This window comes from Cryptomeria japonica, chromosome 3 (assembly GCF_030272615.1).
Source record: "Cryptomeria japonica chromosome 3, Sugi_1.0, whole genome shotgun sequence".
Classification (NCBI taxonomy): domain Eukaryota; kingdom Viridiplantae; phylum Streptophyta; class Pinopsida; order Cupressales; family Cupressaceae; genus Cryptomeria; species Cryptomeria japonica.
Window position 1 is genome coordinate 478444839 of NC_081407.1, and position 15710 is coordinate 478460548.

Consider the following 15710-nt stretch of genomic DNA (forward strand, 5'->3'; position numbering starts at 1 on the left):
CAAATGAAATGATGACACATGTATAGTTAGCTTGAAGCTTGTTCACTCCCATGTTCTATAAAAGGGAAATTAGGTCCATTGTACCTTCTTGAAATCTTGATCTTTTGGGAGAATATAGAATAGTGTTGTAAATAGGTATTGATAAAAGAAAGACATACAGATCATTTTGTAAATGTAAAGTATGTTTTTAAATATGAATATGAAGATAGAGTTTGGAATTGGTTTAGTGTAATTGTCTCCTTAATATTGTGTTCAAATCCTTCAAAATATTGAAACAAGTCTTTTCTATTTCAAATCTATGAGTATTTGCAATTTATGCCTTGGTTTTTGCTCCTTTCTAATGGAATGGTTAAAATACTTTGAACAAGATATAGGGAAGTGAATGTAACTACTAAGGATTTTAAGAAGAGTTATATATTAATTAGTAATGGGAGAATTAATGTCATGCATTAAGTCTATTAGCCCAAGGGTTTGAAATATTTGTGTAACAGAGGTAAGTGATAATGTTTTGATGTAACTCTATTGCCCAATAAGGAATTGGTCTATAGAATCTATAAGCTTAGGGTGTTTAGAGAAATTCTTTAAAATCAAAATTAAAAAGTATCTTACTTTAGTTTTTATTTTAGATTAGGGTTTAAAATTTCTCTTGCTTTAGAAAGAACTAAATCCAAAGAATCCAACCTAAATGGATTATATCATGAGCTTTGGGTATCACAAAAGTGAATAAATATTCTAGAAGCAATGCCAATTTCAAAGGTTAGAATCATAAGGTGTTGTTTTAGGATTACTGGCCTTGGCTTGTAGAGCCAAAAGTGTAAAAGGCATTAATCTTAGGATTGAGCCTTATTTGCTGGCAACTAGCCTAATAACTTTTGATATAAGAGAAAGGCTAGTCTTTAGAGGGTTGTAGGAAACTCAGTTGAAAAACAACAACAGATCAAGTATTCTTAACAATTTTTCCAACTCATAAGATTTACTCTTCAATAGGAATATCTTCCACTCTAAAGATCTAATGATCCACTATTCATTTCCCTTCTCTCTTTATTTTTTCATTCATCTATAAAATATTAACATAATCATTAGGTTTTTCATTTTTTGTGTGTACAACACAAGCATGGTAGCATTAATATTCTAATATTAGAATTTGCTCATGTTGCAATCTAAATACCTTGCAAATCCCCTCATATGGTTTGTCCATCCATGTTTCATCTTTGATTTCTATTACTTGTCAATTGTGTTTAAGCACTCATGTCATTCATACATTTAAATATCATTAAAATTAAACATATAAATTAAAATAAACCTATTTCATGCGTTAATTTAATTTCCCAACTTAGTTCTATTTAAGTTAGGAATCTAGTTTAAATAGGATATTTTTAGCAATCTAAGTGAAATTAAAATAAAATTGCAAACATATAGGACCATTTTACACAACTCTAGAGATGAAATCATGCAAATAGGGAGCAACCCTTTGGTGAAATGGTGGGGCTTCTTAATTGTAGTGCCTACAACCAAGGTTCAAACCTCACAGGGCTACCATGTCAATAATTGAGAGGCCCCCAAGAACTTGTATCTTGATTAACCCATGGGATGTAAAGTGGGGCATTTGCATTCCACCTACCTTAAGTTTTGGGGGGCAACCCTTTGGTGAAATGGTGGGGCTTCTTGCCTGTAGCACCTACAACCAAGGCTCAAACCTTGTGGGGTTACTCTCTACCGCATAAATAATTTGAGAGGCCCCCCAGATTTTGTATCTTGATTAACTCATGGGATGTGAAGTGGGGCATTTACAATCCACCTAGCTTAAGTTTTCCTTTGGTGAAACGATGGGGCTTCTTGCCTATAGTGCCTACAACCAAGGTTCAAACCTCAGGTTACTCTATCGCATCAATAATTGAGAGGCCCCCAAGTTCTTGTATCTTGATTAACCTATGGGATGTGAAGTGGGCCATTTGCATTCTACCTAGCTTAAGTTTAGGGGTTGATCGCATAATGTGATGGTTAAGCTGTGGCATTGTTAATGGTGCCACCAAGGTTCAAATTCCCTCTCAGCTAATTGTGAATCGTAGTGACGTTAATGTCCGTTGATAGGTGTTAAGGCATGTGCCAAGTCCCTTGTTAGGTGCTCGCGAGCTCTGTGCCCCTGTTGGGCCCTCATGGGTCGTGGCTATTGTTGTTGCATAAATGTCAAGGATGAGGTCACCCATTTGTGGCCTAATTGGTTTGTAGCTCCAATCAAAAAGCATTCACCTATTGAAATAAAACAAAAATAAAAAATCATGTAAATAAGTATTCAAAATCCACATGCACGAGGATAGATAGCTCAAGAGGAAACCTAGCCTCCAAAAACATCTATCCTCAACGTATTATTCAACAATAAATATTACAATACGATTATAGCCTCGATGAATGCCACTAAAGCATCAAGCTCTCTACATACACTCCATGTGAACAAAGCACACAATAGTTATGTACCCACACATCCCAATCAATACTTCAAACCCTCACATGTGCAACCTACAAGAGATGCTCAACCTTAAGCAAGCCAATCTTAAGAAACCATTTATGTACTTTCTTTTATAAACATAAGCTTAGACAAAACCATCAAGTGGTATTACATAAACCGTGTGACTAATATCATGAATTTATAAAACCATTTCCCCCTCATTTAGTTTTTGGTACTAAATTTTTCCACTATTAAATATTTTCTCAATGTTATGTATTACACAAAGTGGACCCAAAATGTTGAAACCATATGATGCACACATCCCTAAATTCCCTAGGTGCCTCAAATAATATTAAATTATATTATAATATTACGAAAGGTGTACAACACACCTTTTCTTAATTTCTCCCACTTGTTGTAGACATTCCATAAGGGATTTAAAGGAAACTAGAATATCAAGGGAACAATCCCTATATCCAACATGTATCATAAAGAAATTAAAGTGATCCATGTGTTCAATAAATATACATGTAGCATTAATTAAGGTGACCACCATCTCAAAAATGAATCCTCTCATTGTCCATCCTGCCAATACCTAAAAGATAAATCCCCGTCCAAAGAGATGTCACACTAACTATCACATTGAAGCATAAGTCTCAATTTCAATTAATACCCAAACACAAACACTAAATCTGATAGCAACAGACCTACATTGGTAGCTATTAAAAAACAATCATTATACCTAAAATAGAAACCACATATAGTTGCTAGCACATTTAACTATCCATACCACAAAACATAGGTATACAGATCATAGCAAGGAAATCTCATTCCATCAACATATCTAACCCAATCCCCAATCACAAGATCCATATGTAAAACACGTTTATTCCATCAACATATCTAACCCAATCGGCAATCACAAGATCCATGTATAAAACATGTACATGAAGAACATATGCATCTAAGAACTCCCACTACATAGACAATTTCAAATCTGAAAATGATCATGGCAACCAAAGATTCGCCAATAACATCCCACAAAAGATGTAAACAAAATTATGTAGTATCAAGGAACATTCACAAAAATGTGTAAAACTTGCAAACAAACCTTTTGCAATACAACTCTCACCACTTGTCTCCATAACTCTCCCAAGTTTTGCATACTCAACAAAAGAAAGAGATCGAGAAGCCTCCATGTTGTCATCAAAAAATAATGAAGCACAAATATCAACATAATCACAAACATAGTGATTATCATAGCATTATGGCTCCACACAAACCTCAAATCAATCATGTGAATGCAGACATCTAGGAAGAAGAACAAGACCAACAAGAAAACCTAGAATTAAAACATATTGCATATCCTTCTCCACAAGCCTCCAATTGCTCTAGTTGTGGTAGGTATCATTCCCTTCATAAAACTCTAAAGAGAAAAGCCTTATCCACATCTAACCATAACCAAGATGTATGCATATCAAGCCAAAAGAAGATCAAACAAAATAACCCAATCCCAAGAACAAGGGAATAAGACCCAAACATCTTTTAAACCTCCTCATCAATGAATAATATCATACACAACTCATAGGTGCAAGGAGATAAACATACCAAGTATCTCTTAATGAACCCTTTAGAACTAGCAAATGTTGCTCAAGATCCATATACATGCGAAGATAAAGCATAAACAAAAAGCATCTAAAAATAGAATGGGCAATACCTCTCAAATTATCATCCGCCAAGTAGACCAAGAGGAGAATGAGAATGCTCACCCAAGATTCACCAAGTCATTAATGACTCTCTACAGCAACAATCTCCTCTATAGTTTCATCATGTACTTACATCCCTATCCAAGTGATTATGCATGAGCCATGTAATCGATCAATCCATGCTAAGCTCCAAATGAAACATCGTGCTCTAATGAAGCTCCAAATAAAATGATTCATGTACTCAATATCAAGAGAAATATTCAAATCAATGTCAGAGCTCTTAACATGAGGATTAGGAACACAACATAATATGCATCTCCTCAAAAAAAAAGATCATATGCTCTAGTGAACATATCGTGCTCCCAAGAGCACTTGTATCATGCCAACACTAGGCGTGATCAAGATTCCACTATTGCATAATAACTTACCATCCTATAAGCAAGGATCACATGTCAAACTAACAAATCATAACCAACACCTCAACCAAAGACTACAAGAGTCCTCCATGGTACCAAGATGTCAACATCTCCAAATCGCATGGAGATAACCATCACCTGTCAATAGAACCCAAGATGTCAATGATATGAGATCTGAGAACACTTCCATGACACCAACCACCATTGCAAAAAACAATCATCATCAAATGATAAATCCTCATCATTACTAAAGCTTTTCCATTGAACCGTGATATCTAGCTACATATGACATAATGACAAACATCTCATAACTAAATACCATAAATGACCCCAACACAATCAAATCATTCAACACCAAAACCTCTCAAAGGGTAGAGTATAAATCACGATCTCCAAACAACAAGATATAACATCATCTATCACTATTGCAAGTTCCCACTAAACTATGTAAACATTATCCTTGAAATCATGATTACAATCTCCTTAATGAAGATCATCAACAACCCTTACATAATCAAAGAACTCTATTGCAACTTCAAGAGCTCCAAAAAGATGAAGTGAAACCATGATCCTCAAAACAAGAAGATAGACCACCATAAACAATCAAGAATCAATCAACGCCACTAAAAACTAAACCTGCATAAACAATTATTTCATGTCAATTCCAAATACATAAGGAACATCCATAACACCGCGACCACCAAGAATATACTAGCGTCAAACTCCCACATTGCATAGTCAACAAGTATGGATCCCACAATAAAATAGTATCAAGTAACACCATCTATCCACCTCATAATCACAATCGAAACATGTGACTAAAATATACCACAAATCAAATTTTGCATCAATACTATATCTATTGATACAGACAACACACATCCAAGTTATATATGCAACATGTATGTATAGACAACTTACAACATTACATTAACTGTAGAATTCAGAATGCAACATTCAAATTCAAAAATATATTGGTAACCATGACAAACAAGCATATAATTAAAGATATACATGTAAATTTCTAATAAGTCAAATGCTAAATCACCTCAAATTCAATTTTCTACAAACTCACAAATCACCATAATAATAGAACCAATAAATAGATCAAATGGGAAATGCTTGTGAACAAATCACATCAAAACAACTCCAAACTTGATCCATTTCGTAGTGTTGTGAACAATATTTCTTCAACTATAAAAAGTATTTAGACTCCATATGCACAAGATCTAACATATCCAACTCTAAAAAGCAAAGTTTAATTTTAGCTTGAATTTCTCTATCGAAATAGACAATTTTGAAAAAAAACGCTATCATCACAATGTAGTGCTTGGAAATAGCTTTCGAATGACTACTGAAAGTGAAAAAATCAAACACACGAGAAGAAAGTTATGCCTTCATGAAAAATGTGTACATTTCACTATGTAAGAGGTTGTTAGGCAACTATAGGTTGGTGGTGATGGCGCCACTAGCTAGGCAACAATAAGTAATGGTAAACTTAAAAGTGAATTTTAATATGTTTATGTTTTGGGTTTAAAATCCCCACAAAGGCTAGGGTTCAACTCCCCCCATGTTTGAAGGCTTGGGCTAGAGGGCTAAAACCCAACCCTGACAATGTTACAATCAATGAGTATTGTAGGATAGAAAGGGTACAACATCTACAATACCACAAGGATGAGGGGTTTACAAATGGTCGTACAACTAGGTCAAAGAACAAAAAAATTATATTTTTTTCAAGTGACCAAAATAGGTCAAATTTAACATCACTCATCTACCAAACAACCTTAATCAAATTGAAACATTTGTTGTCCTTGGAAGTCAACTATGAAAATTGTCCTACAAAAACCTCATAATGAAAAACCCCCAAAAAAGATGACCTCCTAATTTAGTTTTTTTAACCTCATAATTTTTAAATATTCAACAATTTTATAAACCTCAAATCCCACATTTGTTTTACATGTAAAAAACCCTCATACCTTGAATACATTTTCAGATATCTAATTTTACATCAAATCTACTAATACAAGGGTTAAACCAACCACAATCATTGCTCTAATATCACCTGAAAAAAATTGTATCCATATAAGAGCATTTTCACATATTTCAATAAAACAGTATTCAAAACCCTCAAGAAAAATAAATTTAACCTCAAAAAGTATTCATTCTCCATGCATTATTTAATGCAACAAATATTAAAGTAACAAACTGTCTACATTTCATATGAAAAACAATATGGTAACTACACATCCCAATCCATGCTTCAAATTTTCATGTCCAACATACAAAAGATGCAAACAAATTTTCAGACATAAGCTTGGAGAAACAATATGGTAACTACACATCCCAATCCATGCTTCAAATTTTCATGTCCAACATACAAAAGATGCAAACAAATTTTCAGACATAAGCTTGGAGAAAACCAACAATTAGTATTTACATAAATCTTGTGAATAATATTATGATCTTACAAAATTATTTCCCCATTTTTATTTTTCAATATTACAAACAAGACAGAATGATCAAGAATGTAAACCCATACAAATATTCCTAGATCCCTTAAGTGTACCATAAATAATATTAAATTACATTGTAAAACTATGCAAAACATACACCTTTTTCAAAAGAACTGTTTACCATTAATAATATTAAATTACATTGTATAACTATGCAAAACATACACCTTTTTCAAAAGAACAAAAAAACAGTTCTTGAAAATAAATTGTTAATGTGGTTTTTTATTGCTTCAAATAAAATAGTTCAAATCAAATTATTATTTAAATTTTAAAATAACTAATAAAAAAATTACCTTAATATTTTTTATCCATATTGATCTTTTATCATAGTGCACCATATGTTGAAGTCAACCATGAGGCAAAAGAAAATGTAACATATCCTTGAAGGAAGTTTTTTTTTCCAGCCCTCACAAAATGTTTCAAGATTTCAGACATGAATAAAAGAAAAAAATTACTAAAAAAATATTTATTAGACTCTTTTCTTAGAAAGTAAGAGCTTCTACTTTTTCGACTTGCATATCTTGAGTAATAATGGGCAAAAAAAACATTATATCCATGACACCAACCTCCATAAACTTTAAAACGTTAACTTAAAATAAGGCAGCTTTAAAATTTTCCTAATAATTCTAGAAACCCCACTCCATGGAACCTAGCCTTTGTCCATCTCTCTTATAGATTTAGTGTCAATTTTATTGGCTATATTGTATTTTGCCTTCAGTGATTAATGACGCCTATTTTAATAATTAAAACGGGCTCAAAAGAAACTTATACCAACAAAAATCTATATATTCTATTGACACTTTGGCCAGTAAAATTAATTAACAACCTGCCTGCCACCACCAACTAATCTGAATAAGACATGAACAGACTTCTGGGATTGATTAATGTGTGTAATGACGTTCACCGCAATCCTCCATTTTAAAAAAGATTCTATTCAATGTAACTTGACAAAACATCCATCACTCTCAGTATAGTGGTACCAGCTATCTCAAATAAATGAAAAAAATGCCTCACAAGTAAACAGCCAACACAGACGGAAAAAGACCAAATAAAACCTAGGAACCAATTGACACCACGGGCACTAATGGTGATGAATATGGCTCAAAAACCTCCGCGAACCATCAAATTAGGAAATCAAAGACGAAAAAGAAACAGAAAAAATAGTTGGATTGAAAATCAAAAACTGAAAATAAGTTAAATTAAAATTTAAGACTAGAAATAAAGTGATTGAGAATCAACGAAAAAAAACCCAAGTAAAATTCAGATCGGATTAAAAATTTAACACAAAACCCAATTTCATGGAATAATAGCTACCCCATTTTATGAAAAACCCTTTTTAAATATAAAGTCTTTTGAAGATTTATATAACATAAAATCCAAAGCATACTAGTCCATCCCCCTTGTTATCATAGGCAGTCCGTTGGTTATTATGCATCATTGACCCATACATGAAAGATGTCATGGTATACAGACAATTTCAACCTCCCTCTCCTTCCGCTCACCCTCTCCAAATTAGCGTTCAAATCCTCAAAAGAGTTAACTATCATCACACATCTTAAATGCATGTCAAATTTAATCTCATCTGCCTGGACAAAGCCATTTAATTCCAGATCATTAAAAAACTGTCATTGCTCACGCTTCCATAGACTATCCATTATGTTAAAATTAAGGTAGCATGTCTCAAAATAAGTTCTGCTGAACAGACAATCTAGAGAGAAACAAAAATTTTAACATCAAACCAATTTATTGGAATGGAACTAGGTGAATGATTGTTCTTATAACTATTTTGATGCAACAGATATGCATATGTAAATATACCTATGAAATATATATTAAGATATGAAATGCATAAAATGGTTTAAATTTAACAACAAAATCCGTAAAAAAAAGCAACCGGATTTGTGGCACAGAAAAAATTCAAATGAATTCAAAAACTGTCGTATATTTTCAAAAAGTAAATAACTCTTAAGAATGTCAAACATACTGAAACTGTGTCTTAACACCTGTTTCACATCTAACACCATAAATAACTACTTCTATTTCAAAAATCTAATGTAACAGACCCACTCAACCCCAACAAAATCATTTGCTAAACGATAGCATTTGCAGCACTAGCAATCCTAGGCCATAAATCAGCACACTCTTTGCCAATAGGCCCTGTGATAGCAGAACCTGTACCAACGAAACATATAAAATTAAAAACATATAAATGACTACCTCTGCTGCACCTAATAATCATCATATTGACAATAACTTCAATGTTTTAGATAAACATCGAAAGATAATCAGCGTTTAAATATCTGACCTTTCATTTCTCCCTTTGGGTTCACAATCACGCCAGCATTGTCTGCAAAAACGTAAATTGAAACTTAGAAACTCTTAAAAATACAAGAATAGAACGAAATTTCAATAAAGGAAGTTGAATTCAAAATTTATCCTTGCAAGCTAACCACTTAAATATCAACCTGTGGCAAATCAATATGTTCCAGAAACCTTGCATTCGCAAGATAAGAAAAATTAAAAATATATAAATGACTACAATAGGGGTTGACCATACTCAATTTTGCCATTTAATATATTCAACTTGAATCATTGTAATCTATACGTCAATCCTTGATTTAAGAGAAAAACATGCCACTTAAATTAAATTAGTGTAGACACATTCAGTAATTGCGTGATATGGGTTTTGCTTGACAACATCAGTCATTGTGTGATAAGGGTTCTGCTTGACAATAAAACTACAGTGCACACAGAAAAAAAGATCGGCACGATACAAAGCCATGTAGAGTTTCTCGACAGATGAAAAAGGGAGTGTACCTAAGAGTGGTATGTAAAACTATTTAATTGCTGTCATCAGGTGTTAAACCAGATGACAACCGCATACTTATCTAATAGATTCTTCATAACAGTTCAATGTTCACAATAATCATCGCACACAGATATTTTAGCCAACTGAAACCCCAGTTATCATCTGACAAATGAAATTTGGATCTCCTACACCGAGCTGCAAACTCTTATTAAAAAAAGATAAAACCTACTGCCAATCCAATTGCCGAAAAGCACTCTTTGAATGAAAACATTTAATATCCAATGCACAACCAATAGTATACTAAAATTTCAATTTACTACTAGAAATCTTCCAAACATTTAAATATCATCACACATATGAGGAGGTCATGATGATGGAGTGCCCCCAAAACATACACATGTTAACCCATGTTCATCACCTCTACAACAACAATATTTTACTCGATAGAGCAACTCAACGAAGTATTGTTACAAAAATTGCCAAAAAATCACAATAAATTGTAAGCATGGAATCACTGATATATACCAGTTTTTTCAACCTAAAAAATCAGGACTCAAATGAAATCACTTTGACATTTTTCTATACTAAGAAAGTGCCACAAAATCAAGATTTAATCGCAATAAAGTCAAAAAACAGAAGTCACAACCAATGTTTCGCCTATCAGCTGCAAATTTGGTTTTGTTAAAGATTCTGCTGCAATTTTTTTAGATTTTCTGAGCATTTGTTCACACAGCAGCTAGAATTTTTTGTTTAGTATTTTCACTAAAACAAAAAAATAATCATTTCCATCCACAACTTCCCATTGGTACATTCCTGTATCGCCCTCTATTTCCATCTATTAACATAGTCACTTGTTCTTCACCCAGACTTTCAGTTCTCCTCCTTTTCTGCTTCTATCATATATGATGATTTTATCATTTCCTACTCATCCATTTACCAAAATCAATGTACCTTCATTTGTGTACCTGGAATCTTCTTAGTTGCCATACAAATGTTTATGAACCTTGAACACCTATACTGCCCTTCAAAAACAATGAAATGGAACTTTCTTATGCTGTCATATCAAACTCATCAATGTAAACATATTTAGAGACTAAGATATTTTATAGCCCGGCTGAAAATTTTAGTTTGTGAAACTAACTTGGTATATGACAAAAAAACTATGAATTGTAATAAATGATGATACTTCAATACTAAAACAGGCAATCGTGGTCTTTATCATATACTTCTCAAGGACAGCTTAATATAATCAGATCACTTGAAAATACTAATCTGCTTAGGACCACCAACTAAGCAGTATATTATTAAGATTACGGTAAGAAATAGCTTTTATAGGATATAGCAAAGTCAAATAACATTTTCATCAAAAGGGATATCCCAACAGGAAATTTAAGCACATACATTAGACAATTATTTCACCTTAGGATCATAATTTGGCAAATAAACCCTGCTTATTTACCTGAGTGCTATATGATGCAAATGTGCTGTATTCTAGTGATAAAGAGGGGCACTTATTGCAACAATAAAACAGGTTCAAAATTTAGTAGGTAGGCTCCAGGCAGATGCTAAGTTTCATACAAAAAGTGAAGGCTAGAAAGAGTTGATTTCTTGATTGTAGGAACTAAGAAAGACATTCATTCCCCCTGATTCAGTAATCAGGTGGAGGCATATAAACGTAAACGTGTGTCAAGCAAAAATAGTATAACGGTTTTGAACAGTCCATTGTCCAAACTGAATCAAAAACAGGCCAGTTCACCTGACCAAAGAAGACCGTAAAATAGCTGATCACAAAGTTGCATGGACACGTATACAGATGCAGATTCAGATACAATATCCAACACAAATATGGCTATTTTCAAGACCCCTTGATATGGATATGGGTGGATACAGTTTTAAATGATACTTAGTTTATTTTATTTTATTTTTATTCAGAATTAAATGTTAAAATATTAAACTATCATTTTATTAGATGGTTGATATATATTATTAGATTTAGTTTATTTGAATTTTTAATTTAAATGTAAATGTGAAGTATTCAACTATTTTAAAAATATTGAAATTTATATAAAATTTAACATTACAAGCACCTTTTTTGGCTGGACACAGGTTAAGACTACAAATCCCTCTGTTATGCAGGTGATTATGCACTCTTAAACAAGCATGTATACAATTTTTCAGATATCTAGATATATCTACACACATATATATACAGATATATATATAAATATATGTATACATACATACCTTAAACATATATATATATACACATACATAAATATATATATATGCATATAGATATAAATATCTGGGTATAAACATTGAATTTAGGGAAAGTGCCTGTAAGTATGTAGTATGTTCATCTGAATATGAATGATGGGACAGAGACTGGTTAAAATAACTATTGGCAATAAGATCTATGTCGTGTTGTTTCCATCCTCTCCTAGAATAACTTTTATATAATTCCACGGGGAAATTAGCTATGGCTTCTTCCCTTTCTATTATCACATTTTTGTGTAGAGATAGGTTTTTCTTTGATATAAAGGTTAAGAGGTAATTATACACACTTGCGTTCACACACACATATACATTTGTCTAAATTACTTCTTGGTTATTAGGTGGAAGAGGATAATTCCATCAATGGAGGAAAAAGGGTAAAAGGTAGAAATAAACTGAAATTGTCTAAATTCAGGCACAAATGGTAGAAAACAGAGGTGGAATGCTTTGATCAAGATTATTATCAGAAATAGGGAAATCTGGAATAACAGGGTGGGGGGGAGTATTATTTCCTTCTAAAAAGAAGTAACAGAAAGAATGTATATTATGCTTTTAATGAATCTCAAGTTGCAGCATGCAGGGAAAACTCACTCATGAAGTTTACATGAGGTAATTCTACTCTCATAAAAGCAGAATTAGCAGTCACTCCGTATTCTGGTATGAGTCTATTTATCACAGTTACCTGCATCAAGATTTGATATATTAATTTTTGATTATAGAACTTGCGCTACTAACAGTGGTGACAAAGGGAAATTAGCTGTTGTATACTATTGTGCAGGCACTCTGAAGTCAAAGAAGGTATACAGATGATGATAATAAAGGGGGGATAGCCAATGCAGAAGACAAACTTGGTCAAAAGATCAGCTGAAATAAAGGAATAGAATGATTCCTCAACGTACTGTATCAACAAAAATATATGTAAAATTAATCTGAACTGGAATGCCTCATAAAGGCAATACTAGCTTTATTAACTTTATATAAGCACCGGAGGTTTTAGTTACCTGTTTTTTTCCTACCAGTGCTCTTTGAACCAGGGTTGCAATTTTATTTACAAATCAATAAATTTTCGGCTACAGCCCATTACTGATTAAAAAAATATATATTACAAGCACCTTAAATATTACATATTAATAATATCATAAATATTACAACAGCTGAAACCTTTATAATTCTTGTTAGGAATAAATCTTTGATTGCTAAACAATATATATTTTGAAGTCAATTTCAGACACCTGAGCCTCGGATTAGTAAGTTTTATACAGAAAACTAAGTCGGGAGCATTCTACCACATAAATCACAAATCATAATCAGGGTGTCAGCCTTTCAAGGGATACAAGCATATTAATCAGTTTTTAGAACAGTGGTAGGTAGGAAATAAGGTGTCCCAGCCCTGCTTTCGATTGATTAGCTAATGAATTGCCTTGATTGGGCGAAGAAGCAAGGCTATACTTCGACTGTAAAATCAAAGGCATTGTCATATTACCCTTTAAATATAAATAGGGCAATTTTTTCTCTTTTTCTTTGCCTTTTTTTGGACTCCCCTTTAAATCTCAACTTTTTTAAAATGCCTTGGATCTTTTGGTTTTCCAGTTTATTCCTGAAAAAAAATAGTAACTATGCAGTAAAGCTTGAGCTCCAATGAGCAAAGCAGACCAACACAATAGCTTACTGCAAATGAAGTGATTACAACCAACAAATCCATCAATATAACAATAAATAGGCAAAAAATGACTAGATGCAAACAGAAATCACACACAAATCTGCAAACAATATGGAAACAAATATTACCCATGGCCTTCAGCTTCAACGCACCCATAACCATCAGCTCCAACACACCCACATTTTGTCTTTTGAATCTAAATTAAAAGATTTCCTGATGATGTTTCAGGGTGTATGTAAATGAAAGTGTGCGTGTCCAAAATACATATGCAGATTTCTCCAAGAGCCTTGAATATGCACTATTATGTACTGAAAACCTAATGATCTTAATGGAATAAAAGCTTTTCAAAACCCTAACACCTAACCATGTTGGAGTGGGCATCGCAATCATAATGGCGCCGCATCAATTTTAAGGAACAAGATACAAGATGCAGTCTAAAGCCAACGTAGGAGAGCATGTTAATCAGGACCTATAGGGTATTAAATACCGTCTGGCAAAGGCAAGGTGAATCAAGTAAAAGAGAAGATGAGTAGAAGTGAATACCTTCAAAGTACATGTAAACGCCGTCCTTTCGCCTCCAAGGCTTCCTCTGACGAACGACGACAGCTGGCATGACCTTCTTCCGCAGATCGGGCTTGCCTTTCTTGACTGTGGCCATGACCATGTCACCCACGCAGGCTGCAGGAAGCCTGTTCAGCCGCCCCTTAATTCCCTTGACACTGATGATATAGAGATTTTTAGCTCCTGTGTTGTCGGCGCAGTTTATCGTGGCAGCCACTGGAAGACCCAGTGACATCCGAAACTTATTTCCAGCACTTCCTCCCCGACCTACACAGTGCACATCTCATCTATCAAACAAAATCATCGCCTTTGCATTTCTAGCTTTCACTTTCAAAGATCATAAAAATCGAAACTTACCTCGTTTCGACATCTTGCCTTCCTCCTCTGATGAGTCTGATTCTCTTTGTCCAAAATGATATACCGTTTAGTTTTTTCCTTTAGGGTTTCGAGAACTAAAACCCTAACTTAACTGCAGTCAAACCCCTGGAATCAAGCTAAACTTATTATAGGTCTTAGTTAGCGTTCTTCGGTGGCCTTCAATTTTTTAAAATTTAGCGAGAGGTTTTATGAGATAAGTTAAAAGTTGTTTTAATTTATAGTGTTTTTTTTTTTTTTTGGGTAGTAATTTATTAGATATTTTGAATTGTTTTATTTATATAATAGATATAGATATTCTCATTCGAGATCTTTTGAGTAGATCTGATTAGAGAGCCATGGCCTTTTCTTAAGAATGATTAGTTCATGATCAACTTCGATGGGGTATTTTGGGAAAACCTTGGCCAATTTAGGTTTGGTTATGTTATTAAAAATCATGTCAATGAAATTAGGGTTGTGGTTGCTTGAAAACTCCCACACAAAACAACTAAAAAAGTCAAATTCCAATTGGTTTTACTCACACTTAAAACATCTAGGAAGTTAAAAATCCAAAAAAATCATTTGTAGGAGAATTCCCTTATCATAATAAATACAATCCGTTGTAGGGGTATTGCTAATTAGAACGTAAATAAGTTTATATCCCTTATTTGTGAACTCCTTGTGGAATTTGAAGATTGATGTCTTACAACGATGGGAGATCTTTTCAAAAAAAACATCCAAGCAACCATAACAATTCATTAAACCCTCTTTTAGTAACTTGCAAACATTTTTGAATAGATTTAATAGAAATAAAACTTGGATTCACAAAACTTATCAACCCAACAATTGCTTGCATGCATTTTCATTCATAATGGGTTGATTTTTTTAATAGGATTTCAAATATTACATAACAATTTTGGTATCTATCTTTTCATGTCAAAAGATTTCTAAACAAATAAAAAATAATAAGC

The 15710-nt window shown here is 33.1% G+C and overlaps 1 protein-coding gene across 1 annotated transcript; it reads right to left on the reverse strand.

Annotated features, from left to right (window-relative positions):
- Positions 1–9003: 9003 nt before the first annotated feature.
- LOC131045359 (large ribosomal subunit protein uL14) lies at positions 9004–14941 on the reverse strand. The gene is made up of 4 exons (XM_057978950.1): positions 14743–14941; positions 14368–14652; positions 9387–9428; positions 9004–9253 (listed from the first exon to the last, which is right to left on the reverse strand). The coding sequence occupies exons 1-4, from the start codon at positions 14753–14755 to the stop codon at positions 9171–9173; spliced, it is 423 nt and encodes a 140-aa protein (XP_057834933.1). The 5' UTR covers positions 14756–14941; the 3' UTR covers positions 9004–9170.
- Positions 14942–15710: the final 769 nt, after the last annotated feature.